Source organism: Peromyscus eremicus, chromosome 1 (genome assembly GCF_949786415.1).
Source record: "Peromyscus eremicus chromosome 1, PerEre_H2_v1, whole genome shotgun sequence".
Classification (NCBI taxonomy): Eukaryota; Metazoa; Chordata; class Mammalia; order Rodentia; family Cricetidae; genus Peromyscus; species Peromyscus eremicus.
The window spans coordinates 118,510,445-118,538,370 of NC_081416.1; the positions used below are offsets into that span (position 1 = coordinate 118,510,445).

The following is a 27,926-nucleotide window of genomic DNA, read 5'->3' on the forward strand; positions in this document are numbered from 1 at the left end:
ATGACACCTCAACCCTACACAAAGAACTACAGGAAACTGAGGCATGCTGGGAGTGGGAGAACCAGTCTTCCCCAGGGAAGAGCACACCAACTGGTTGTCCAATACCAAGTGGTCAGCCCTGAAAACATACATAAGAGTAACATTATACAGACTGAGAGGGTTATATTTAGGAATATATATGTGTATACACTTATATGCATACAGTAATAATTAATTTAAAAATAGGTCATGAATCATGAATTTGAAAGAGCAAGGAAGGGTATTTAGGAGCGTTTGAAGGCAAGAAAAGGAAGGGAGAAATGTAATTATAAATCTCAAAAAAGTAAAACTTTTGTCCTTTTTAAAAATCACTTCTACTAATAAAGTTTGTTGATATCTCTCTCTCTCTCTCTCTCTCTCTCTCTCTCTCTCTCTCTCTCTCTCTCTCTCTCACACACACACACACACACACACACACACACACACACTCACACAGTGGCTGAGATCACTATGTGGCCATGTAGTATGGGAGAGAGAGCTTCTTCCAACACCGACATCTCACCCTGAACTCTCGGTTTTCAGCCGGGCCACTTCTCCATTGTTCCCCGGCAGGGGCACACCTGGCATCCCAGAATGCGGCCACCTGCGCCAGGGTTTGGCACAAAGGAGCCAATGAAACAAGCCGACTTCCCAATGATTTCCAGGTCAGAGGAGACTCCTGGGTGCGAGTGTCGAATAAAAGACTTGCAGACACCCGTGAGCAGAGGGCACTGTGGGACTAGAGAAGCGATTGATCAGAATCTGTGAGGCGTGGGAGGTAAAGACTAGGAGAGGGCGAGCTCCAGCCGGCTCAGAAAGGTTGAGGAACTTGCCGCGCTCACACGGCAGAGATTCAGGTTTCCTTTGCAGCAGCTCTGACACCCACCGCTACTCCTTCACGCATCCCTGGAACTCCCATAGGTCGCTGCGGGACCACGGGAAGGGCAGAAAGGGCAGCGTCTGTGCAGACCACTCTGTGGTTCCTCATGGCTGTTCCCTTCTCTCCCTTCCCTCTCCCTGGGACAATATCCTCCTAGAACCTATCCTAAGAAAGATCTACAATTCCTGAGCCTCAACTGTCGCTTTGTATATTCATGGATTTTGAGATAGGGTCTCTGTATAGTACAAATGGGTCTCGAACCCTCGATCTTTCTGTCTTAGACTACAAGGACACGGAGGACAGTAGTCATTGGGAAAGCCCGGCGCCTCTGCACACGGTCTGGCGGTCTGGAATGCGGCTCGGCTCCTTTAAGTCCAGCCTGGGAACGCCCCGGGCAGGCATCACGGTTCCGGGATCTGCAGGCTGGGAGAGCCAGTGCTGCAGTGACCTCCCGGCTCCTGTCCCCGAGGTGCCCCGCCCCGCGCGCCCGCCCGCTGCTTCCTGGAGCTGCTGGGCCTCGGCGTGGGGAAAATGAGCCGCATCTACCATGACAGCGTCCTCCGCAACAAGGCGGTGCAGAGCGCGCGACTGCGCGGGGTCTGGGACCCCGCCGCCCACCAGGGGTAGGCTGTGCTTCGTCCACGCGGCTGCTGGCCAGCGGTGGGTAGTGCTGTGTCCACCCGGCTGCTGGCCAGCGGTGGGTAGTGCTGTGTCCACCCGGCTGCTGGCCAGGGGTGGGTAGTGCTGTGTCCACCTTGCTGCTGGCCAGGGGTGGGTAGTGCTTCGTCCACGCGGCTGCTGGCCAGGGGTGGGTAGTGCTGTGTCCACCTGGCTGCTGGCCAGGGGTGGGTTGCACTTTCTCCTGCTGCTGACGGGCCTGCTGATGGGCCGTGCTTCCCCGCACTGCTAGCCAGGGGTGGACTGGACATAGGAACTGCTGGGTATCTTGGGTCCCTGGGGCCCTGGCCCCTGCTGTTGGCTAGGGGTGGTCTGGCAGCATCCCTGGCGCCTAGGCTCCAGGTCTCGGAAGAACTCAGAATTTGAGTCCTGCTCAGAGATTGATCCGGGGAGGAGGGGGCGTTGGAGGTGAGAGATAAAACTGGCACAATCAAAGCCACCTCTACACCCGGAAGGCAGATATTCTTGAAATTCCCGCCTACAGGCATATCCACCGGAGGGACACCAGACTCCCAAATGGAACTCCCTGAGGCGGTGCTTCCGTCCGACCTTGGTCCTTTCCCCCACCCCAGGGCTCTGAACTTTAGTAATTTGTCATGATGCACCACCGGTGACCAGCGCGTGGTGTGGCCGAAACAACAGAGGGAGGTACAGGCCTTGTCTGTGGTAATAAGCAGGGTGGACAATTCCATTTACAGCCAGAAACACCAAAGAATTCCAATATGTGAAAGAAGCCAGTCCCAGAAAGTCAAATACGTGTCATCTAGGGAGTGGAATCTAAGTCTAACTCCTAAGGTTTTCAGTGAAGCAGTTTTAGTTCAAAGGAGGAGTAGGTTCTGAGGATCTAGGGTGTACATAAATCTGATTGGGTGAATCATCACATGATGTGTGTATATATCAAGTTATCTTGTTAAATGCCTTCAGTATATACTGTCTTGGTAAGTTAAATATTTTTAGAAAGAATTTGAGAGGAGAAAATATATAAGACAGAGTCTTGGCCCAACCCTCTTCCATTATCCTTTTTAGACCCACCCTTTCCCAATGTTGATGGTTCCAAAGAAAGCCCCCAGGCCCCAGGTTCTGCTTTTGTGAAAGCTGGCATCTGGAAGTGGTAAAGGTGACTCTGGTTCTTCTCTGTGTGGCACACTTGATCTTGGGCTAATTCCCCAAACTTCTGAGTCTCTAATTTTCTAGCTGTATGGTGACAGTAACCATTTCCCTGAGTTCATGATCATGTAGGAATGAATGGGAACAGGAACGTGAAAGTTCTTTAAAACAGTGAAGAGGGCTTGCTGCTCTTCAGAGGCCCTGAGTTCACTTCCCAGCACCCACATGGGGGGGGGGGGCTCAAAACTGCCTGTAAGTCCTGCTGTGGGGGGTTTGACTCCCTCTTCTGAATTCCACAGGCACCAGTACACACATGCTTACATTCACACAGACACACATGCTTACACATCAAAAAAAACTCACCCCCACCACCTACACAATAAACAACAACAAAATACACAGGCATGGTGGCTCACAACTTTAATCCCAGGAAGGCAGAGACAGGTTGATCTATATGAGTTCAGAGCAGCTTGGTTTACATAGGAAGTTCCAGGACAGCTAGAGATAGATACATGGGAAAACCCTGCCATTTAAAAAAAAAAAAAAAAAAAGAAAGGGAAAATGATTTATTTTAGCATAGACACTTGTTCCCAAATTTTCTTAAATAAAAAAGTAGAATTATTTATTTGTTTGTTTGTTTATTTGTTTATTTATAGCATTTTGCTATGTATTCAAGGCTTGGCTTGAACTCACAGTGTAGCCCAGGCTGGGCTTGAACTCACAGCAATCCTCCTTCCCAAGTTCAGGGATTCCAGGTTTGTACCATCAAGCCCAGCCCAGGTTTGTGCTATCTAGCTCAGCTCTAAAAAATGCTTTACATTTAGAAAGTACTTAATAGTTCATAATCACCTTTGCATTCATGTTCTTAGGCCAGCATCAGAGGACACAGGGAGGCACCTGTTTTCTCCTCATTTGTGGATAAGCATCTTGATATGTGTGTGTGTGTGTGTGTGTGTGTGTGTGTGTGTGTGTGTGTGTGTGTCCGGGGGAGGCATAGCTTGGCTTCGGCACAACCTGGGAAGGTTCTTTGCAGGGACGGAGGGTCTGATGGGGGAAACAGAGTGGTTGCTTCACACCAGGCTCCCTCAGAGACAAGTGAATAGAGTCTGGGGTGAGATTTGGTTTTTTTCTGTCTCAGTGCAGATTCTCACCCAGCCCACTAAACCTTAGTGTGACTCTCCCAAGGACTGACAGAACCTTCCTTCTCACCCCCAGGGGAAATGGCGTCTTGCTGGAGGGAGAGCTGGTGGATGTATCTCGGCACAGCATCTTGGATGCCCATGGCAGGAAGGTGAGGCTGTGTCCTGGGTGGCACTCACAGGGTCTCCTCCCTCACCCACACAACATCTCCTTGTGCTGGGCTAAGACACGGATCCAGGCCACTTCCTGAGGGGCTCACGGAACAGATTGCCACAGCCAAACAGGACCGGTGGAAAGGGGACTTTTAGAGCCCTTTAGGTAGCAGACAGGTGGGACTACATGGTTCCTGCAGGAGGAGCCCCTGCTATAACTGAAAGAACAGACCAGACCCCAAACCCAGTCTAGCCTGGACACATGGTCTCCTGACACACTGGGCCTGCAGCTCTTGTATGGATGGCCTCTGGTCTTTGCTTCACAGACTCCTCAGGTGATGTTCACGACCCACACTTCCCAGGTCTCCATGACCACGCACAGCGTCATCCTGTCCTAGCCCATGTCTCCTTTCTGAGCACTAGTTCTGCACATCTGCCCTCCTTTCAGAGAACCCCTCTGGATGTGCTGAGCACCCTGTGTCCTTGGTCTCTAAGCCTCAGCTTAGCATCAACGTCAGGCTTTCTCAAAGTGGGCCGAGGCCTGGTTCTACACTCAGCCTATGCTTTTTTTCTTTTTTCTTTTTTTCTTTTGAGACAGTGTTACTCTATAGCCCTGAGAATTTGATCTGTAGACCAGGCTAGCTTTGAACTTAGAGATCCACCTGCCTCCGCTGGACTTCAGTCTATGCTTTTGTATGACATACACTCCATGAGAGCAGCCTCTGCTACTGGCTCACCATTTTCATGCCCGGGGATCTTGCCACACTCTCTGCTCCTTAGCAGGTCAGTAGGTGCCCACCAATCTGGACCCCCAGCCTGCCCAGGACAGCTGCACCAGTGTGGAGCTGGCCTGCCTCGGCTGGCCCAGCACGGGCAGGTGTTCACCCAGACCCTTTCCAAACGTGCCTCTTCTGTCTTTACTCTTGATGGCACACAGGGCAGTAGCCCTGTCAGCCACTAGCCTTCAAGCCCCTAGCTCCTCGCCCCTCCTCCTCCTCCTCCTCCTCCTCCTCCTCCTCCTCCTCCTCCTCCTCCGGTAAGCAGTGCCCATGCAGCCTAGTTCCTACTCAACCATTCCTTTTCTCTCTCGAATCCTCCTCCTCTTTCCATGGCCACCCTCCACAGGGCCCTTAGCTGTTCCTCTTAAATCTTTGTGCCTGATTTCCTACCTTCTGGTGACCCCCAGTTTGGCCCCTTGCTAACTCATTACCAGAAAGACATCTCTGGGGGTATTGTTGCTGCTCCCAAGCCTTTCAGGATTCCTTTTTACTTATCAAAGAGGATCCAAATTTCCAATGGCAATTCGAGGCCCATCTGAAGACCATCTCAGCTGCTGTCCAGCCTGGGCTGCCAAGGGGCCTCTCAACGGTCTGCGTTGCTCAGATGTGCCCACGGCCTCTTGACTGGCTCAGGCATTTTTTTTTTTTTTTTGCAGGGGTGGGGGTGGGGTAGGGTCTTATCCAAAAAATAATCTAGGCTGATCTTGAACTCACTGTATAGCAGAGGCTGACCTTGAACTTCTGATCTTCCTGCCTCTTCCTCCACAGTGCTGGGATTACAGGCATGTAGCACCATACCAGGTCTATGCAGCACTGGAGTTCAAACCCAGGGCTTGGTGTATGCCAGACAAGCATTTGACATTCTCAGGCCTGTCTCGGGCTTTTAGTGCTCTTCCTATACCTTGTCCCACACCTGTAGGTTGCTCTGCCTTTTGAGAATTCCCCTTTTGTGGTGGTCCCAAAAGTGCTACCAGCTTCTTCCGTCTCTGGGCACTGTTCCTGTGCCGTTTTTGTGAGAAGACCTGACCAATAACTTTTCAGGGCACATCTTGCTTTGCAAGGTGCCTTCTCCTCCACTGGGTCACTGGCTCCCTGTAATGTCCCTGAAAGAAAACATCATGCTGTTCCCACGTGTTGGGGGACACTGAGGCTTGGGGTGATTTGCCCCAGGCCTGTATCTGAGAGCAGCAGAGTGGCTGCCCTCCCTTGGTCCTGATGTCCTTTCTGTGGCATGTTGGCAACATCCATCCTGCCTCGTGGCATTTGGGAACCCTGGTGCTTGGGTTATAGCTTTTAGTCGTTGGTTGGGTGGAAACCCTGGAGGCCTCGTGTTGCTCTCCGTGGCTTGTGTGGCACGTTATGTGGACAGGCACTCTAGTAGGTATAGGAGTGAATGAATATTTAAATCAGGCATCTACCCAGTCTACACATTAGTGTAGGATGATGGGATTCTGAGGCTGAGGGTGGGGTGGGCAGAGGATACAGGGAGAGCTTGGGCTGAGTGTGTGGTGTGTGTGTGTGTGTGTGCTGGAACTGGGATGGGGAACGAATGAGGTAGTCCCCTCACTCCTTCTTTGTCTCACCCAGGAGCGCTACTATGTGCTGTATATCCGGCCCAGCTCTATCCACCGACGGAAGTTTGACCCCAAGGGAAATGAAATAGAGCCCAACTTCAGTGCCACCAGGAAGGTGAACACAGGCTTCCTAATGTCATCTTACAGTAGGTATCCTGGGCTCTCCCTCCCAGGAGGCTGTTAGACTGTGTCCTGCTTGTCTCCCGAGACCCTTGTCCCCTCCCCACCCAAGCAGCTTCTCAGCACAGGAGGCTTTGATGCTGTTTCTGGCTTGAGCATCCCCCGAGGGATTCCTTCCTGTCCCTACTCACTCAGTGTCCCATCTTAGTCCCAGGAGCCAGGCCGGTATTCCCAGCTGCTGCCATTTCTGAAGTCTGGCAGAATTTTCCACATACTTGGCTATGGGCTCTAACTATCGCTGTGTGTGGAGAGCGGGCCAGGTCCCAGCAGTCTCTGCTCATCTATCCAGATGTTTGCTTGATGACTCTCAGTCTACTTGTATTAGTTACTTTTAGTATGTAATTACTTTCTTGTCGCTGTGACAAAATGCCTGGCAGAAGCCACCTCGAAGGAGAAAGGGTTCCTTTTGACTCACACAGCGGGAAAGTGCCTGCAGCGGAACTATTAGATAAGCCCTGGGGACCCTGTGCTGGGGGCTGGGGGTAACCACGCATGCCTTCCTCGCCTTACAGACTACTGTGAGCCCCACCACCTGCAGGGTTAGGACTTGGATTCCTCACTGAGCTGCTGAGCTCTACCAGGGTCAGCCTGGAGTAGGCCAGTAGAGGGTGTAGGAACCACAAGCTGGCTGCTGGTTCTAGATCCCGAAGGAACTCTGGTTGGTCACATAGTCTTGGTTGGAAGGTGGAATTGTACTGTGAGTGTTTGAATACTGCCTCCTCTATGGCTTGGTTTTTCTCGTCTCTGAGATGGGAATAACAAAACTGAAGACCCTTGCTGAGGGCTGGCTCTGTGCCAGACTCTGCTTAAGGCTCCACTTGCCTTTTTTTTTTTTTTCATCTGTACTGCATGTCGGTGTCGTCAGATTGGCGCCATTTTTATCCCTATTCTCCAGGGACAAAAGAGAAAGCTCACTTGCCCGAATTGTAGCAGAATCCAGATTTGCTGCAGGTAGCCTGGCTCCGGAGTCCAGGTCATAAAGCCTCTGAGGTGGGATTCTCTGATGAGCCCGGAAGGGAGGGATGTCCTCAGCAGCTCCTGAGGGCACGCAGAGAACATTTCCAGGCACACTAACCCTCCTGCACTGTCTGCTCTCCAGAGACAGAAGCCAAGGGAGACACCGACAGGCTCACAGCGGAGGTGCTGAAGGGCCTGGTAAACAAGCCAGAGCTGCTGGAGCTGACGGAGAGCCTCACCCCAGACCAGACAGTGGCATTCTGGATGCCTGAGTCAGAGATGGAGGTCATGGAACTTGAGCTGGGGACTGGAGTGCGGTTAAAAACTCGGGGTGACGGCCCCTTTATAGGTGAGCGGTGTGATTCCCTTTGCCTGTTCCTATAGGTCGGTGGTTCTCAACCTTCCTAATACCATGAGCCTTTAATACAGTTCCTCATGCTGTGGTGACCCCCTAACCATAACATTATTTCATTGCTGCTTCATAACTGTAATTTTGCAGTTATGAATCGTAAATATCTGATATGGAGGATATCTGATATGTGACCCCCAAAGGGATCGAGACCCACAGGTTGAGAACCACTGATACAGAAGCTCCTGGTCTCCCTTCAGAGGTTCCTCATCTCTCTTGCTTAGAGCTTTGGGAGAAAGCCAAGTCTGGTCTTCCACAGGGACTTGATCTGTGATCTTGAGGTTTACTCCTAAGTCTGTGGCCAAGTGCCCTGGGGCCATTAGCCTGGACCAACATCATATCCCAGGATACCATCCAACCGCTTGCTTCCTATGGCTGGCCCTTGCTTTCCAGTGCTTTGGGAGTTCCATCAAGAGCCATACCACACCAGAGTACAGAGCCAACCCAGACTTAGAGGACCCCACCAGAATGGATTTTCTTACCCTGGCTGGTCCACTACAAGAAGAAAGGCCAGTCAACTTTTCTTCTTTCAGATTCCTTAGCCAAACTGGAGCTGGGGACAGTGACCAAGTGTAATTTTGCTGGCGATGGAAAGACAGGGGCATCCTGGACAGATAACATCATGGCTCAGAAGTGTTCAGAGAGGGGCACGGCGGAGATCCGAGAGCAAGGAGATGGGGCAGAGGATGAGGAATGGGTAGGTCAAGGGGTCGGCTGTGGACCTGGACCTGGTATTGTGGTGTCTCTTGGTGGGAGTTTTGTAATACAGGATATGGTTGAAGTAGAATGAATTGAAGGCAAGGTAAATTCTGTGTAATTCCTGAGACTGTGTTAGCATCAGGGAAATTCCCTCATGGACTTATCGGAGGGTGACAACCTGAGACATTTCTTGCTGGAGGAACTGAACACAAAGCCCCAAAGATTTATTAAATCAAGGATGGAAAAAAAGATTATAGAAAGAGCCAGGGACTGTCATTAAGTTTCAAAATGTTTCTCTTGAAGTGATACATTAGTCAGCCGGAGGTCTTTGAGCAGCCATTGTTTTTCCTCCTTAGTCTGGACTCCAAAGCCTGAATACTAATCCTGTTCTAAGTTTCCAGTGCTGAGGGTCAACAAGGCCCTCCTTCCCCAGTTTATATGCAGTCGTTTATCAGAAGTGTATTTCACCTGAACTGACACCCAAAGCCCCTTAACAGAACATTGACTGTTTTGTGTCTCCAGGATGATTGAGGTGCCTCCTTCATCTACCAGCATCTGAGATGGTGTCATTGAGAAGTGGCCAGATTCGACTTCTGCCCTGGAGAGAGCAGTCTTGTCAAGCTGAATACCATTTAACACGTTCTGCTGAGATCAAATCCAAGACCTCAAGACACCCAGAGGGTCTCCAGGCTATGGTTCTTGTATATGTGTGTTTCTCTTTGGACGCAAGGCTAGCTTTCCTAGACCTTTTCCCGGCATTCCTTTCCCTAGGTGGTAGACACATACTAGATGAGCCCTCCAAGGCACAGTCCTGATGTACAATTAAGAAATGTCCCTGTCTGAGACAGAGGGGCTCTGAGGGGGGAGGGGAGTGAGCGGGCTCCTCCCATTCTTACTGTTCTCTCCTTTCTTTCCTTTCTGTCCTGTGCCAGCCTTCTTGTTGTGCATCTCTGTTCTCCTGATCTACTCCTCCTCGGTCTGTTCTTCCCCACCCCACACCCAAGGTACTACTTCTTTATTTCTGTTCCGCTCCGTGTCTCCATGGGGTTTCCTGCCTTACACCTGTCTTAGGGTTCTTACTGCTCAGATGAAACACCATGACCAAAAGCAACTTGAGGAGGAAAGGGCTTATTTCACTCACAGTTCCTTATAATAGTTCATCATCAAAAGCAGTGTGGGCAGGAACTCAAGCAGGGCAGGAACCTGGAGGCAGGAGCAGAGGTCGTGGAGAGGTGCTGCTTACTGGCTTTCTCCTTATGGCTTGCTCAGCCTGCTTTCTTATAGAACCCAGGACCACCAGCCCAGGGATGGCACCATCCACATGGGCTGCCCCCACCCCCCATTGATCACTAATTAAGAAAAAGTGTTACAGCCAGATTTTTTGAAGACATTTCTCAATGAGGGTTCCTTCCTTTCAGAGGACTCTAGCTTGTGTCGAGTTGACATAAAACCAGCCAGCACAGACCCACCTGGCTACTCTTCTGGAAAGTGGTGTTCTGGGGAAGGCCAGCAGCCTTTCTAGCTGTGTCTGGCTGGCCCACAGGTCTTGACTCATTCCACTAGGCCAATTTTTTAAATTTTATTTATTTTTTAATTTTTTTAAAGGTGCTGGTAATTAAACCTAGGGCTTCATGCTTGCTAGGCAAGTAATCTGCCACAGCCTCTACCCACAGCCCTGGACCACATTTTCAGAATCACTATATCTGTTGTTTTTTACTTGGAGAACTTTTTATGAATGAGTGAATTGTCAGGAAAGAATTCCTCCATACTACTGGGTTCTTGTCAGGTGTTAATGGTCTCCCAGCTGAGCCACCCTACTACAAGAGAGCCTCAATCTGGTCATGGACATTGCTGTTGTAGAAAATGATTTTAAGGTGTGTCACTTTTGTTTATGCTCTGGAACATTTGTTTAATGATGCAAAGATGTGTTTGATTAAATAAAATTTACCTGCGGTCAGGAGGCTGAGTCAGCAACTAGCTAACAGGAAGTGGTAGGGAGGAGCCAGGTGGAGAAGGGTTTTTAAGTAGGGGCAAGGAGAAGCATGGGGGCTTCTTGGAGGATGTGAGCAAGGAGAGGAGGTGAGCTATTCAGCCTCTCTGAGGAGCAGAATTTCAACATAACCTTTGAATCTTGAGTTCTTTAGAGGAACAGAGATTTAGTTAAGTTCCTTTCTAGGCTTTGAGAGAGTCGGTGCCTGAGGGAACAGAATTCCCTCAGGCTGCGGCTCTTGAGGCCTAACCCTGCTGGTAGCGGCAGAGTTGTAGTTGCTGATGTGGACAGCAGTGGCTTAAAAGGCAGGAACAATTGAGAAAAAAAAAAAAGGACAATTGGTGCCCCACATTGGGTGCCAAAATGTTGTTGGTTGTTTTTTCTCTTGCTTTTTGGAGGACCCACCACCCAGCTCCCAAATAAATCACACATGGAGGCTTATTCTTAATTATACAAGTCTGGCCTTAGCTTGGCTTAGTTTCTTGCCAGCTTTCCTTAACTTATCCCATCTACCTTTTGCCTCTGGGCTTTTCCTGTTCTCTTACTTCTGTTAATCTTACTCCATGGCTTTCTGTGTAGCTGGGTGGCTGGCCCCTAGAGTCCTTCTCCTTCTCTGGCTACTTCTTTTTTTTTTTCCTCCCAGATTTCTCCTATTTATCCCCTCTGCCTGCCATCCCCATCTATTTCTCTCTCCTGCCTTGCTATTGGCCATTTGGTTCTTTATTAAACCATCAGGTGTTTTAGACAGGCACAGTAACACAGCTTCACAGAGTTAAACAAATGCAACATAAGCAAAATTAACACACCTTAAAATAATATTCTACAACACATTGCCTCAGTGGTAATGTGCCCCTGCTCATATCTGTGACAGAATCTGGAGTGGAAGTCTACATGTCCTGAGTTTAATTCTATACAGCCATGGCAGGTATATGTATCCTGCTTGATCCTGGGAAGAAGGGGTGGAGGAAGATAGGAATTACTGAGTCTCCTTAATGTGTCAAATGCAATGCCAGAAGTTTTCTATGATCATGACCAGCACTGACAATACTGAGTTCTTCCTGATGTTAAGTACTTGGAGTATTCTGTCACAACACTCCTATGATGTACATATGATTAATGTCCCCATTTTTTTTTTTTTTTGGTACATAGACTGAAGCTTTGAGACTCTATGAATATTGCCAGAGAAAGGAATTTAAACCCAGGCAGTCAGTTTCAAAGCCTACATTTCTTTCTTTTTTTTCTTTTTTGGTGTGTGGGGGGGGAGGATCTCATACATTTCAGGCTGGCCTTGAACTTGCTATGTAGCTAAGAATGCCCTTGACCTTCTGACCCTCCTGCCTTTACCTCCCTAGTGCTGGGATTATAAGCACATATCCCCATGCCTGTATGCTGGAGCTCACACTCAGGGTTTTGTGCACTGGGTGAGCACTCTACCAACTGAGCTACATCCCCAGTCCTAAAGTCCACATTCCCTTACACACTGTTTTTTTTTTTTTTTTTCCTGACAAGGTTTCACTATGTAGTCCTAGCTGACCTCAAACTGTCACCTTGTAGACAACCAGGCTGGCCTTGAACTCACAGAGATCTGCCTGCCTTCTGAATGCTGAGATCAAATTCCACATTTTTTTTTTTTTTTTTGGTTTTTTGAGACAGGGTTTCTCTGTGTAGCTTTGCGCCTTTCCTGGAACTCGCTTTGGAGACCAGGCTGGCCTCGAACTCACTGAGATCCGCCTGCCTCTGCCTCCCGAGTGCTAGGATTAAAGGCGTGCGCCACCACCGCCCGGCTCAAATTCCACATTTTTGATTACTGGACCCCTGCTTCCACATGAAAACTACAGAGAAGGAAGAGGGGTTCGGAGAGGTCAGACAAGTCTCCCAGTTCCTCAATGGAGGACCCAGGATTTGAGTCCAGAGCTTCCAAAGGCAAAGCTCTTGTCTGTTCCATTATCCCTGCTTCCTTGGCCACAAAAAGTTTTTAGATAATGAGGGCAAGAGGATGTAGAATCATGTCACTGGTGTCCTGTATCTGGGGTGGTTTAGAGACAGGTCGTGACGGGGCCTTATCTTGTAGGGTAGTTACTCATAGGGTATCTAGGGACATTGGGACATCGTACTGCCCAAAGCTCTGTGGCAACCTCTGGAGCAGGCCAGCCTGTTAATGCCCTGAGGCAAAGGGCTCTAGCTCTTGGATTTTAAGGAAGGAAAGGTCATTGTGGCTGGAGGTCAGAGGGTAGCATAGCCTGGGAGGTGTGTTTGAGATCAGGCTAGACATTAGGCATGGCAATTTCCTGCTCACTAAAGCTTTGAGGACTTTATCCCTAATGCCCTGAAAGCTAGTGATCCTGTGGAGGGGTGAGGTCTGATTCATCTCTTTTGAAGCTCAGTTGGCTGAGAAGAAATGGGGGCAGTGAGCCTCTGCTGGAGTCTGCCGCAATAGTCAGGTGAGAGGCTGGCGTGGTTGGCTCTGCAGTTGGCTCTGCAGCAGATGGAGTGAGAAAGGGGCTCATGTCCAGAGGTATTTAGGGAGAAGAATCAAGAGGCCCCAGGAGAGAGGAAGGAGTCAAGAAAGATGCTCAGTCTCTGGTGAGCAGAAGTGTTGGGGGGCACAAGGTTGTTTAGCAGGAGCCCAGCCTGAGGCTAGGCTAAAATCAGACTCCTGGGGAAGGGAAACCAATGTTCTGTAGATAAGAACAGGCTTTCACAAACAGGCTTGGTGGCTCTTGCCTATAATCCCAGTGCTTGGGAGGCAGAAATATAGAAGGGTTCCCAACAGTCTGAGGCTAGCCTGGGCTACAGATCGGGACCCTGCTTCATAAAATCAAAACCAAAGACCATACAAGCAAACGAACAACAAATAAGGGCCAGTAAGATGGCTCAGTGGGTAGAAGTGATTGCCACCAAGCCTGGAGCTGAGTTTGAGTCCCAGAACTTACATGGTGGAAGAGAGAACCAATTCCAGCAGTTGTTTGCTGAATTCCACACTCATTCACGCTGCAGCACAAAGGCACCTACCCCTCCACATAACAACAACATAGATTTCAGGCTTAGGGGTTAGTAAAACTGAGTTAAAACCCTCTTCCCAGGATAGAAAGGTACTTGGCTCAGAGCTGGGTGGGGACCTGGGGGCTCACCCAGGCACCCTGAATAGGTGGGGAAGACCCACAATTTCACTCTGTCCTGTTAATAATTGTTATTATCTTGGTTCTTTAATATGTCTACATGTAAAATTGGACTTTACTTTTCCCATTAGTACTATGCAATCACTGTCAATGCACAGTCTTATTTTCTGAGACTATTTGGACTGATCACAAATTCAATGAGATCTGCCTGCTTCTGCTTCCACAGTGCTGAGTTTAAAGGTGCTCATCTCTACAGCTGGCTCTTCGTTGTAGTTTGGATTATTTAGGAACTGGTATCTAGAGTCAGGTCACTGAGAATCTAGGCATCTTCTGTAAAATTCTTGCTATATTGCCAAGTTGCTTCCCAAAAGGGTTATTCTAGACTATAATCTCAGTACCAATATGAGAGAGAACTGATTTCATGCTATTTTTTCCAGAACCGGGGATGAAGATTTTGAACAAATATTTGATAAGGTGAAAATTCTTAAATATATTTCAATTTGCCTTTTTTTCTATTTAGAGTGAAATTAAATGTTTTTCATTTCCTGCGACCTACTTCTTCTTTTGTTTGTTTGTTTTTTGAAACAGGGTTTCTCTGTGTATCCCTAGCTGTCCTGGAACTCATTCTGTAGCCCAGGCTGGCCTTAAACTCACAGAGATCCGCCTGCCTCTGCCTCCTGAGTGCTGGGATTAAAGGTGTGCGCCACCACCTGGTCTGAATCTACTTCTTTAAAAAAAATATTTTTGGTTGCATTTATCTTTGTGTGTGTGTGTGTGTGTGTGTGTGTGTGTGTGTGTGTGTGTATGTTTGCATGCGCATGCAAATGGAGGTCAGAGGGCAACTTGCTGAAGTTTGTTCTCCCATCACGTGGGGTCTGGGAATCCAAATCAGGTCATCAGGATTGGCAGCAAGCACCTTTACCTGCTGAGACATCTCACTGGCCCCAGCATCTATGTCTTTTGTTACTCCCTTTGAAGGCTGATGACTTTCAACTTCTGCCTCTCGCTCCTGTCTCTGTCTCCCAAGTGTTACGGGCAGGTTCCATCACGACAGCGTTTATATAGTGCTGGAGACGGAACTCCGGGTTTGGTGTAAGCTCTCCAGCACCTGTGTTACATCCCTAGCTTTATCATCATCATACAGTTTTTTGGTTATTATTGTGCTTGTGTGAGCATTGGTACACATGTGCTGCAGCAAATAGGTAGAGGGTAGAGACAAGTTTTGGACTGGACTTGCTCCACAGCCAAACTGTGATGCCCCCTACATCACTTATTAAAATTATTTTATGCCAAGGGCTGGAAAGATGGTTAAGACTACTTCTCTTCCAAAGGACTGGAGTTGCTCCCAGCACTCACATCAGGTGGCTCACAGCTGCCTGTAACTCCAGCTCCAAGGCGCCCTCTTCTGGTCTCTGAGGGCACCTGAACACATGTGCTCACACTGACACACAGACACACATGCATACACATGCTTAAAATTAAATCCTAAAATAATTTTACTACCGATTGTTGTGTTATAGTTCAACATGTCTCCCTTTAATTCTTTAACTATGATTTAGGGCTTGTGATGTGGCTCACTGAGCACGTAAAGGCACTGTCAAGCCTGAAGACCCACAGATGACCTACATTAGATCCTTGGGACTCACACGGTAGGAGAGAACTGACTCCCAAAGTTGTGCTCGGACCTCCACCCACACACCATGACAGGTGCACATGTCTCCTCCCCCATAAATATAGAAATTAACGTACTTCAAACCATCCTAGTTAGTTTGATTGGTTGGTAAAGCTAGTTTCTTCTTGTCAATCTGTTAAGAATTGTCTTTGATATTCCTGCCCAACATTTGAATCATTTTGCCACACTTCAGGGCAATTGCCATTTGAATTTTTATTTACAACGCTCCCCCACACCCACACACATACAACACACCGTACACAGCAGGATGTATGTAGTGGTGCAAACTTTTAATCCCAGCACTTAAGAGGCAGAGGCAGGCGAATCTCTGAGTTCAAGGCCAGCCAGGGCTACACAGTGAGCCCCTGCTTCAAAAAACAACATATAAATAAAGACAAAAACAAAAGGTGTTACCAGTTTGAGACCAACCATACCTTTTAAATGGGATTGCATGAAAGATCCCTTGTGATTTCAACTTTTACCATCTAAAGGAGAGACTGACCATCTGCACAAGGAGACTTTTGCCTAATTCACCGCAGTATAGTAATACTGAAAATAAAAGCCCAGTTTTTGCTGGCCCAAGAAGCCACGCAAGCTCCCTCCTGGTCCCTCAAACTGGCGCAGCTGCTGGCAGGAGTTGCCGCCCTGGATCCGCGATGGAACCAGAGCGAGGGGCCCAGTCCGGGGTTCACGTCCTAGCCAGGCTCGGGTTGATAACCAGGCTGGCCAAGGCCACCATGCTCCCCGTCTTCCACCCGACCCCCCACCATGTTCCCCCGGCTAGCCCGCCAACCTCTCCAGGGCGCCCGAGCGGCCGGACCCTTAGGTGCTCGGACCCCAGGGCTCTACGGCTAAGTTTCCGGGAGCGATTTCAGCCAGGGCACCAACCGGAAGTGCCCGTGTTGTGGCGGAAGGAGGAGCTTTCTTGGAGCAGCTGGTGCCGAGAGAAGCGGGACCGGCAAAGATGATTCAGGCGATTCTGGTTTTCAACAACCATGGGAAGCCGCGGCTGGTCCGCTTCTACCAGCGTTTTGTGAGTGCGGCCCGGCCCGTCACGTACCCGCGCCCATCCCCTTTCCCTCGGCCCGCCGCAGAGCTCGCCAGCACCTCGGGCTCCGGCACCGCGCATGACCCACCGCCCCTGTTCCTCTCCCACTCTCCCTGGATCCTGGCTTTTCTGTGCTTTGTGACACTTTCCCTTGGGTCTTAGGCCAGACACGGTACACAGTGTGCTTCGTTGAAATCTTGAACGACAAAAACCACTGTCTTTAATTTTTTTTTTTTTTTTAATGGATGAGCGTAGTTTTGTGATGGTCGGGTTGTTGGGTTCTTTAAGTTTTTGTTTTCTCAAGGTGGGGAGAAGTTCTTTCTTGGAATTACTTGCTCCAGCGTTGACTGAGACTTCTCAGGGTCGGGCTACCCTTTACCCTGTAAGGTTACAGAAAGTCTCTTAAAATTGGGGGTGAATGAGTTATATTACAAGCTGTCAGATGTAGTGGTGCACACCTGTAAGCTCAGAGCTCAGGAGATGGAGGCTTGAGGTTGAGTACCTCAAAGTTATCCTCAGACAGCTAGTTCAAAGTCAGCTTGAGCTACCCCAGGCCATATCTCAAGAAACCAGTAACTAAACACATGCTGTCACGAGATGGCCCAGCAACGTTCATTTTCTAGAAACATTCCCTTTGGGAAAACGCAAACGTCATGATTTGTCTCCTGTCCCCCAACATTTTATTCGTGGCTAGGTTTCAAAATACATAACTGCGAGACTGGTTAAACTCGAGAGGGAATGGAATCAGAAAACATTCAGCTTCAGCCTCACCTTTCCTACTCTTGTGTAGGTTGGCAAGTTGAGAAATGTCTCTCGGATTTATATTCCTTTTTCATCATAAATGAAAAAATAATTTGCTTTTTTAAGTAGGATTTTCAACGTGCATTCTTTAAAAAAGTACTTAATACAACTTCGACTTATGTGTGCATTTGTTTCTCCTAAGTTATTGAGATATAAATGACTATACAGGTAACTTACTATATCACAATTTGAAAACCTTTTTATTGATACTCTTAAAGAAACTCCTCCCTGTTAGCAGTCAACTCCCCTGGCCCTAAGCAAGCACTTACTTTCTCTTTAAGTTTTTGGACATTTTATCTAAATAGAATCATAATAATGTATAGTCTTTTTAATAATCTTTTACTTACAAAGATTATTGAATATTAATTAATTATATGAATCCACAAGTTTCATCTATATTGTAGCATGCATATATGTGTTCTTTATTTATTTTGAAGCAGGATCTCAATATGTAGCTCAGGTTGACCTGGAACTGGAGATCCTTCTGCTCAGCTGGACCTAGTGGCACAGGTCTATAATCACAGTACTTGGGAAACTGAGGCAGGAGGATTGTGAGGTCAAGGCCAACCTTGGGTACATAGTGAAGACATAAGCAACAAAAACAAAATCCAAACAACCGGCCACCAAAAGAGAAGAAAAGATCCTCTCTACCACAGCCTTCTACCTCCCAAAGTGGCAGGCATGCCACTGTGCTCTGCTGTTCATTCCATAGTTTTATTTCCCATTATTTGCTGTATCTGGCTTTTATAAATAGTGCTGCTGTGACCATTCATGTGTTGAGTTTTAGTGTGGACATAGCTTTTCATTTTTCTTTACTTTAGTAGTAGAATCAATCATTAGGTCACATAATAACTCAATGCTAAACATTTTTTAAAAGTAGTTTATTTATTTTTATTTTATGTACATTGGTGTTTTGTCTGCATGTATGTCTGTGTGAGTGTGTTGGGTCCCCTAGACCTGAAGTTACAGACAGGTGTGAGCTGCCATGTGGGTGCTGAGAATTGAACTCAGGACCTCTGGAAGCACAATCAGTGCTCTTGACGGATGAGCCATCTCTCCGGCCCAATGGTGAACATTTTAAGAAACTGCCACAGTGTTTTCCAAGTGGTTGTACCTTTCACTCTACTATCAACAATGTATCAGTATTCTAGTTTCTTTTTTTTTTAAAGATTTATTTATTATGTATACAGTGTTCTGTCTGCCTGTATGTCTGCAGGCCAGAAGAGGGCACCAGATCTCATTACAGATGGTTATGAGCCACCATGTGGTTGCTGGGAATTGAACTCAGGACCTCTGGAAGAGCAGTCAGTGCTCTTAACCCCTGAGATCTCTCCAGCCCCGTATTCTAGTTTCTTATCTCCTCCAATGTGTATCTTTTGTGTGTGTGTGTGTGTGTGTGTGTGTGTGTGTGTGTCTTTTTTTGTGTGTGTGTGTTGTTGTTTTCTGAACTAGGGAGTGAATTCAGGGCCTCCCTCATTCTAGGCAATTTTTTTTTTTTTTTTAACCACTGAGCTATATAATCCTAGCCATGTTGTATTTAATTAAAGGCATTTTAGTGGATGAAACTGAATCTCCTTTTAAAATGTTTTGCTATCTGTTTCCATAGTGACTAAGGATGCTGAGCACCTATCTTTTCTTATGCTTATTGGCGATTTGTGTATCTTTGAAGATCATAGAATTGTTTAAGAACCCCTTGAGTGAAAGCCCCTTGGAAATCGCTGTGTACTGAAAGCTAGGAAAGGTTGTTAAAGTAACTGGGGCACATAAGCAGTGGTGCTCTGCTTTCTGTTGAACTAGGAAGTAGTTGGACTCATTGTTTCATTACCCCCACACCCCCATTTTTACCACTTCCACCAATGGCTGGATAAAGAGCTTCAGTGGAACAGATGTTTTGTCGGTTTAAAAAATGCTGATGTTTATTTAGGGTGTTTGTGCTTCTGAGCACACAGAGTTAATCTTTGACAACATCCTGGCAAATGTGAGCTTTCCATGTGAGCTTGGTGTGTTCACATGGAAACCAGGAAGATAGTGATTGATTTGTTCCAGTTTGTGGGCCAGCGATGAGCAGGTTTGCATCCATGCGTTCAGGAGGAACTGAGAGCCTTCGGAGCCCACCCCGAGCCAGCCATTTCCTCAGTGACTAGTTCCCGGATTTTGTGTTGGCCCTGTCCCCGCCCCCAACCCCCAATAGCTTTTAAATATCTGGCCATCTCAAAGCTAAGTGCAGTGGTGTAGAAAGAAGAGGTTAATTTTTTGTTTTTGTTTTTGTTTTTCGAGACAGGGTTTCTCTGTATAGCTTTTGCACCTTTCTTGGAACTCACTCTGTAGCCCAGGCTGGCCTCAAACTCACAGAGATCCTTCTGGCTCTGCCTCCAGAGTGCTGGGATTAAAGGCGTGCGCCACCACCGCCCAGCCAGCCCAGGCATTTAAACACTGTCGCTGGCTGGTTCATCCCACATTACAATATGAGGCAGTCTTCTCACATCTAGAGAGTTTAATTTTTATTTATTTATTTTCTGTGTGAGTGTTTTGCCTGCAGGTATGCCTGTCACCACATGTGTACCTGGTGCCCTTGGAGGTCAGAAGAGGGTGCTAGATCCCTTGAACTGAATTTACTGATGGTTCTCAGCCATCCTGTAGCTACTGGGAATTGAACTGGGTCCTCTATAAGAGCAGCAAATGCTCTTAATGGCAGATCCAATTCTCCAGCTCCTGATCTAGAGTTTTGTTGTTGTGGTGGGTTTTTTTGTTTGTTTGTTTGGTTGGTTTTGGTTTTTCAAGACAGGGTTTCTCTGTGTAGCTTTGCGCCTTTCCTGGAACTCGCTCTGTAGACCAGGCTGGCCTCGAACTCACAGAGATCCGCCTGCCTCTGCCTCGCGAGTGCTGGGGTTAAAGGCATGCGCCACCACCGCTGGTCTCTCTTCTAGAGTTTCTGACTACCTTGTTTCTGTCTGGTTTCTCCCTTATCCTTTTTGTTTGTTTTGAGACAGGGTCTCCCTGTGTAGCCCTGGCTGACCTGGAACTCACTATGTAGACCAGGCTGGCCTTGAACTCACAGAGACCCACCTCCTCTTGCTGATGTTAAAGCACTACTACTCCTGGCTCCCCCCCGCCCCCCCACCAGTACCCCACTGCCCCTTTATATAAGGTCTCACGTTCCTCCTGCTTTCACCTACCAAATGCTGGCTTCCAGACATGCTGTACCACAGGGTCTTCCTCTCTCCTCCCCTCTCCACCCCTCCCCGCTCTTCTCTCTGTTCTGTTTTGTTGAGTTAGGGAGTTAGAGTACCTACGGTTCAGGCTGGCCTGGAATTCACCATTTAATCCAGGCTGTACTCCAACTCAGTGACGGTCCTGCCTTAGCCTCCAGCATGCCTGACTTAAAAAAAGGTGGTACCATACCTATTATAAAACCATACAGCATATAAGAGGAAATCAAATGTGACTTATCAAGTGATTCATTCACAGTTGAAGTTTCTCAAGATGACAAGTGACTGTTAAGTGAAGAGTTTATTTGTAATTTGTTTAGTTGCCCAAAATTCAGATCTGTAAATATAACATTTTCTATTTTTCCCAATAATCCTTTGTTGGTGAGCAAAACAGCGTCTTATATGTAGTACTGGTATTAGTGTAAAAAAATGATAAATTTATCCTTGAGACAAGTACATGATTACATATTGACCTTCACACAGTGCTGAACTTTGAGATTTGTTAATTACACACTATAGATGTTTTTTTCAGGGGAAAAAAAAAAGCTAGACAGTGGTGGCACACACCTTTCAGTCCAGCACTCAGGCAGAGGCGGGCAGATCTCTGTGAGTTTGAGGCCAGCCTGGTCCATGAAGCTAGTAACAGGATAGCCAGGACTACACAGAGAAAAACCCTGTCTCAAAAACCAAAGCAAACAAAACCCTTGAGGATCTTTGTGAGTTTATGGATTCTGACTCCTGGTTTGAATCTCAGCTTGTCTATGAGATAGCAATGATTTGTGACTGAGATACCAAGGTAAATAAGCACACTGTAATCCCTGAGCCTGTCTTTCCCATAGTCACTCTCTGCCTTCCACGTGCTTACACATGATCTTTTCCAACTGTTCCCAGTGAGGAGCCCCTTCCTTACATAGTCACCTTACTGGTGGGCACACTTTTTCTCACTTGCCCCCTGACCTGGCTTTTTGCTCTTGTTTCATAGCCTGAAGAGATCCAACAGCAGATTGTTCGAGAGACTTTCCATCTGGTCCTCAAGCGAGATGACAACATCTGTAACTTCTTAGAAGGTGGAAGGTAAACATGAGCTTCAGGTAGCTAATCCCCTTAGGTTCCAAGGTCCACTTTGGGTGGCCGTCACTGCTCTTGTTTCTTCTGGTACACTCGGGTCAGTGACTCCCTGATGCAGCATAACCTGTTCTTTTTCTGGTGTGTGTGTGTGTGTGTGTGTGTGTGTGTGTGTGTGTGTGTGTGTGTGTAGGGGTGCCAAGACTGGGTTTCTCTGTATAGCCCAGGCTGGCCCTGAACTCGGAGGTCTGCCTACCTCTGCCTCCTGAGTGCTGGGATTAAAGGTGTGTACACCACTACACCAGACCCACGTAACCTGTTTTTTTTTTTTTTTTTTTTGGTTTTTCGAGACAGGGTTTCTCTGTGTAGCTTTGCGCCTTTCCTGGGACTCACTTGGTAGCCCAGGCTGGCCTCGAACTCAAAGAGATCCGCCTGGCTCTGCCTCCCGAGTGCTGGGATTAAAGGCGTGCGCCACCACCGCCCGGCCGTAACCTGTTCTTAACAGGAGCTGCTGTTTGTTTTATTGTATGTACATTGGTGTTTTGTCATGCTCATCTGTGTGAGATTGTCAGAACCTCTGGAGCAGGAGTTACAGACAGTTGTGAGCTGCCACGTGGGTCCTCTGGAAGAGCAGATGGTACTCTTAACTGCTGAGCCATCTCTCCAGCCCCAAGCCGGGTTTGGATCACTGGCGGGCTAAGTCAAGGGCGAAGTCAAGTGGCTTTAAGTTCTGTTCCAAACTTAGTTGCCGTTCATGTGGCAAGTGCCCGCTCTGAGTGCTCAGCCTTCCTTTGTTAGGCCCATTTCCATTCTTGGTGCAGGGGTCCTCTGCTGTGGTTACTAAGATTGGAGTTCTCAGCTGTTGACCACTGTCTTCCAGTCTGATTGGTGGCGCCGACTGCAAGCTGATTTACCGGCACTACGCTACCCTCTACTTCGTATTTTGTGTGGATTCCTCCGAGAGTGAACTTGGGATCTTGGACCTCATCCAGGTATGTGTGGTCATCCAATAATGGAAGCCACTTTAGAGTTTACACGGGGATTTTGAATAACCAGCCTTGGTGTGGATCCTTTTTTCTGTCTCCTCATCAATGTTGGTAAGAGCTGCCAGATGTCCACCAGGTGGTGCTCTGGGAAAGCGCGTGAGCAACCTTCCAGGACTTAGCTGTCGGATAGTGCTTTCTACCAGCCCTTGGTTTTTAATGTTTTGAATTTTCTTTCATCTCTGAAACCAAACTACATTAAGTATTTATACTTTCTGTGTCCAAGACACATGCACCTGTGTTTGTATAGATGCCATGGAGGCCAGAGGTTGACATCTCGTGTTCCTCAATGGTTTTCCACCTTGGTTTTGAGATAGAGTATTATCTGGAGCCAAAGACTCAGCTAAGGCAGGCTTGCCAGCAGGCCCCAGGCATCTTCTCTGTCCTCCGAAGTGCTAGAGTTTGCTGCTCTGGGTTTTTGTTAGGGCTCTGGGAGATCAAACTAGGTCCTTCTGTGTGCGCAGCAAGAGCTTTACCAACTGAATCATCTCCCCAATCCTAAGTGTCTGTACATTTCATCTTACTTGTAATGGTAGCCTAGAGCAAGACATGGCACACACATAGTGTCTTCTCCCCGTAGTTACTTTCATAGCTAACTTTAGTTGCAAAACCAAGAGCCAGTGTTATCTTAAGGAAGAAGTCTAAGGGCACATGTGAAAACAAAACTATCTCTTACAAAGGAAATGAAAGAAGTTGAAAGCTGAGCATGGTGGGGCTGGAGTACCAGCTACTCAGGAGGCCAAGACGGGAATATTGCAGGCTGCCATTTATGGGCTCTTAGTCTAAAGGATGAAAGAATTTTTAAATAGACTTAGAATGAAACTATATGGGACAATTTTATTGGAATTTGAGAGAAAAAAACAACAGGACTGACATGTTAGAAATCTCATCTACTACCAGGATTGGAGGTGGGATGGGGTGGATAAGATACAAGAAAATCATGCATCAGCTAGTCTGGCATAGAAAGGGTGAACAACTAGAGACGTCATCTCAAACAAGGTGGAAAGTGAGGACCAACACCTGAGGTGCCCTCTGACCTCCAAATGAAAATCATACTTCCAGAGTTTGAGGTCAAGAAAGCATTGAATTTACTATTTCTACACAATCAGCTAGAAAATGCACAGTTCAAGAAAATCTTACATGGTGATTAAGGTGAGTGTTTGCACATTAACTCATTATGAAGTACCTGGTATTTATTCCAATAAAAGTACAGAATTGGACCAGCTGAGGTAGTGCATTCTTGTAATCCCAGCACTCTGGGAAACAGAGGCAGGAGGATCACTGTCAAGTTCAGGCTCCATCTGGTCTACATAGTGAGTTCCAGCCAGCCAATACTACTTAGTGAGTCTCTGTCTAAAATCAAAACAACACCAACAAACAAAAGATGCAAAATCACAAAAGAAAAACATAAAGTCACGTTTGGAGTCAATACAGCTTTCCCTTGTTGGGAGGTGAGACAGAGACAACAGCAACCTCAAAGGCGAGTCAGAGGATCAGTTCTACCAGGAAGCCTTCAAGAACCAGGAGGGGAAAACTCAGGGAAAGTAAAGGACTAAGTGTGCGGTGTGTCAACACTTGGTCCTGTCCACTAAGTGAGTAAAGCCAGCAACAGCTCAGCTCTCCACCAGCTTAAAATACTAATTATTTTATTATAAATGGGTATATTTTAATTAAGTGTGTGTGTGTGTGTGTGTGTGTGTGTGTGTGTGTGTGTGTATGTGTATGTGTGTGTGTGTATGTGTGTGTAGGGGATGGGTGTACACAAGAATGTGAGTGCCACGATGCAGGTTTAGAGGTTTGTCTTACTAGGGTTTCTATGGCTGTGATAAAACACTGTGACCAAAAGCAGCTTATGAGGAAAGGGTTTATTTCAGCTAACAATTCCATACCACACTCCATCACTGAGGGAAGTCAGGGCAGAAACTCAAGTTGGGCAGGAACCTGGAGACAGGAGCTGATGTGGAGGCCACCAAAGAGTGTTGCTTACTGGCTTGCTTTTCATGGCTTGCTTGACCTGCTTTTTTATATAACCCAAGATCACTAGCCCAGGAGTGGTACCACACACAGTGAGTGAGGGGCCTCTCCTGTCAAGAAAGTGCCTAACAGGCTTGCCCATAGGCCAGTGGTGGTGCTATCTTGTGTCAAGTTGACACAAGGTCAGAACTGTCAGCAAGTACCTTTACCGTGAGCCAGCCATCTTGCTAGCTAGCCCAATGCTTTTGGTCTTTTTTTTCCATTTTTTTTTGAGACAGGGTTTCTCTATGTAGTTTTGGTACCTGTCCTGGATCTTGCTCTTTAGACCAGGCTGGCCTCGAACTCACAGAGATCCACCTGGCTCTGTCTCTCAAGTGCTGGGATTAAAGGCGTGCGCCACCACTGCTGGGCTGCTTTTGTTCTTTAGTATTAGAGTATTTCAGGTTTATGACAAAATCTGATACATAATAAGAAAAATCAGTTCCTGTTATCACCATTTTCTCAGAGTAGTCTTTCATATTTTCCAGAAAATTGATTTGTAATATGTAAGTGAAGAACTTTTCAGTTTGGTAAAAATTTCCAGCATTCTTTTTTTTCCCTTCAAGACAGAGTTTCTCTGTATTGCCCTGGCTGTCCTAGAACTATCTTTATAGACCAGGCCGGCCTCAAACTCATAGGTCGGCCTGCCTCTGCCTCCCAAGTGCTGGGATTAAATGTGTGCACCACTACCACTCTGGCTTTAACTGCTATTTTTTTTTAAATTTAATTTTCTGTAGATTTATTTATTTATTTTTTATGTGTATCAATGTTTTGCCTACATGTATGTCTGTGTATCACGTGCATATGTCTGTGTATCACGTGCATGCCTGGTGCCTCCTGACGTCAGAAGAGGGCGTTAGATTCCTGGAATTATAGTTATGGATTGTTGGGAGCCACCGTGAGGGTGCTGGGAATTGAACCCAGGTCTTCTGCAAGAGCAATAAGTGCCATATCTGAAAAAACAACCACTGAGCCATCTTCCCAGCCTGTAACTGTTATTCTTAAAATACTGTTAAAGTGTAGAGTTATAAATAGTGCCACTTTGAAATGACTGTGTTTGGTTTTGGAATTAGACGTGCATGCGTTTCTGTAAGATATGCACCTGCGGAATATAGTCACTGGGTCCTAGAGTGTTAATACTTAATGGCCAGTCATTTTCCAGTGTTCGGTTTCTAATAGAAACCATGGACCAGTTATCAGTCTTAGGTCAGGATGTCAAACACTTCTGCCCATTGCATCTTGATAGCATCATCTAGGAAAACAGTAGTCGAGCTCTGGATGGAATAACACTTTGCTAACTAAGGCAGAAATTGGTACCAGTTGTGGGGTGTTGCTGTTACAGACTTGATCATGTGTTTTTGGGAGGATTGTGCTGACATTTGAACTTGGGACTGGAAAAGCCATCGAGTGCACAGAGTTCAGTGGCTTGTTCTGTGGGAGCTTAGAAGATAAGACTGCTGAGAGAAGTGCAAATGATAGAGACCTGGCTTATGAAATTTCAGAGGGAAGTAAAGACTATCAGGGCCATTTATATGATATTTTGAATTAAGACTCTGTGGTTCTGGTCAGCTGGGAATGAAGAATCAGCCACACTTAGCAAGAGACTAGCACCACTGAAGTGAAACCTTTGCTTTGCTAGGATAGTTGTTGGTGGTCAGCTTGAGCTGAGAAATTAGCAACAGTTAAGAAGAGACCAGCATCACTGAGGTGAAATCTTTTGAGAAGTGTTTCCTCGGGGGTCAGCATACAGTAGCTGTAATCCAGAGGGGGCCGAGGCTGCATCTCATGCTAGGAGCCTTGGTGGTGAATAAGAGTCATCTAGGTGGTACTGGTTTTGAAGGCATGAAGGGATTATGGAGAGCATTTGAGGCTTGGCACCGGAGGAGGGTAGAAGAGGCCATTGGAGAAGGTGCAGCTTCGTTTGCAGTTAAAGCCTCAAGGTTGAAGGCGTCTTGGAGAGAAGCTGAGGCTTGGCGCCATGTGACAGGGCCACAGTCCCTGAAGAGAGCCCAGGAGAGGTTATCGGTGAAGGTACAGCCCAGCTGCAAAGACTCCAGCATTTTGGAGATGTCAGCACCATGGGATGGCCACCAAAGAACACACCACAGCCGCGGTGAAGGGAAGCTAGCTTGAGCCTAGGAGACAAGCTGTGTGTGCTGCAGAGGGCAGAGCTGGAGAAGTGGCCCAGGTCCTTTGGAGGGAGCCCAGAGGATCATGGGCGAGTCCTAGACATCAAACACTGAACTTTTCACACTGTTGAATTTTGGTTTCGCTTTAGTCTGATTGTGACTGTGCCGACTGTGCCCTGGCTCTTCCTATTTGAAATAAGAAGAATGTAACTTATTTTTTATTTTATAGGAACCCATAGTTAAGAGACTGAAGTTTTAGAGAGACTTTGGAATTTCAGAGAGGCTTTGGATGTTTTAGAAAAACTTTGAACTTTGAAGAAGACTGATTTTTTTTTTTTCCCCCAAGACTGGTTTCTCTGTAACAGTCCTGACTGTCCTGGAACTCGCTTTGTAGACCAGGCTGGCCTTGAACTCACTGAGATCCATCTGCCTCTGCCTCCCAAGTGTTGGATGGGATTAAAGGTATGCACCACCACTGCCCGGCAAATTTATTTATTTATTTGTATTTTATGTACATTGGTGTTTTGCCCGAATGTATGCTTGTGTGAGGTTGTTGGATCCCCTGGAACAGGAGTTAACATACAGTTGTGAGCTGCCCAATGGGTCCTGGGAACTGAATCAGGTCTTCCTCTGGAAGAGCAGCCAGTGTTCTTAACCACTGAGCCATCTCTCCAGCCCCTAAGACTGAATGCTTTAAAGAGACTGAACTTTTAAAGTGTTTGAATTTTTAAGACTGTAGGACTTTAGGGGCTGGAGAGATGACCCAGTGGTTAAGAGCACATGCTGTTCTTCCAAAGGACCTGGGTTCAATTCCCAGCACCCACGTGGCAGTTCACACAGTCTGTTACTCCAAGATCTGACACCCTCACACAGACATACATGCAGGGAAAACACCAATGCACATAAAATAAAAATAAATAAATTAAAAAGACTGTGGGACTTTTAAAAGTTAAAACAGGCTGGAGAAAAGGCTCAGTGGTTAAGAACACATACTGTTCTTGCAGAGGACCCAAGTTTGATTCCCAGTACTCACTTCAGGCAGCTCACAACTGCCTGGATCTCTAGCTTCAGGGAACTGACACATTTCTGGTCTCCTCGGGCACATATGCAGCAGACACACTTACATACACATAAATAAGTTTTTTTAAAAGTTTGAAAATTTTGCCGGGCAGTGGTGGCGCACACCTTTGATCCCATCACTCGAGAGGCAGAGGCAGGTGGATCTCTGTGAGTTCAAGGTCACTCTGGTCTGCAGAGTGAGTTC

The 27,926-nt window shown here is 47.1% G+C and overlaps 2 protein-coding genes across 2 annotated transcripts in view; both read left to right on the forward strand.

The window, feature by feature from the left end:
- Positions 1-1,338: 1,338 nt before the first annotated feature.
- Positions 1,339-9,960, forward strand: Arpin (actin related protein 2/3 complex inhibitor). The gene is made up of 6 exons (XM_059272600.1): positions 1,339-1,521; positions 3,899-3,974; positions 6,342-6,474; positions 7,608-7,814; positions 8,408-8,571; positions 9,096-9,960. The coding sequence occupies exons 1-6, from the start codon at positions 1,430-1,432 to the stop codon at positions 9,102-9,104; spliced, it is 681 nt and encodes a 226-aa protein (XP_059128583.1). The 5' UTR covers positions 1,339-1,429; the 3' UTR covers positions 9,105-9,960.
- Positions 9,961-16,246: 6,286 nt separating this feature from the next.
- Positions 16,247-27,926, forward strand: part of Ap3s2 (adaptor related protein complex 3 subunit sigma 2) — a 47,381-nt gene continuing 35,701 nt past the window's right edge. The window contains exons 1-3 of the mRNA XM_059272611.1: positions 16,247-16,387; positions 21,395-21,486; positions 22,358-22,469. Of these exons, the coding sequence (XP_059128594.1) occupies positions 16,319-16,387; positions 21,395-21,486; positions 22,358-22,469 (273 nt within the window). The 5' untranslated portion in view covers positions 16,247-16,318. The remainder of the gene's footprint in view (positions 16,388-21,394; positions 21,487-22,357; positions 22,470-27,926) is intronic.

What these genes read in the sequence shown, in the direction of transcription:
- Arpin (XM_059272600.1), top strand. Translation starts at nt 1,430, where the DNA reads ATGAGCCGCATCTACCATGACAGCGTCCTCCGCAACAAGGCGGTGCAG. An exon ending in GACCCCGCCGCCCACCAGGG is followed by an intron (nt 1,522 to 3,898) that starts GTAGGCTGTGCT and finishes TCTCACCCCCAG; the next exon opens with GGGAAATGGCGTCTTGCTGG. An exon ending in CTTCCTAATGTCATCTTACA is followed by an intron (nt 6,475 to 7,607) that starts GTAGGTATCCTG and finishes TCTGCTCTCCAG; the next exon opens with AGACAGAAGCCAAGGGAGAC.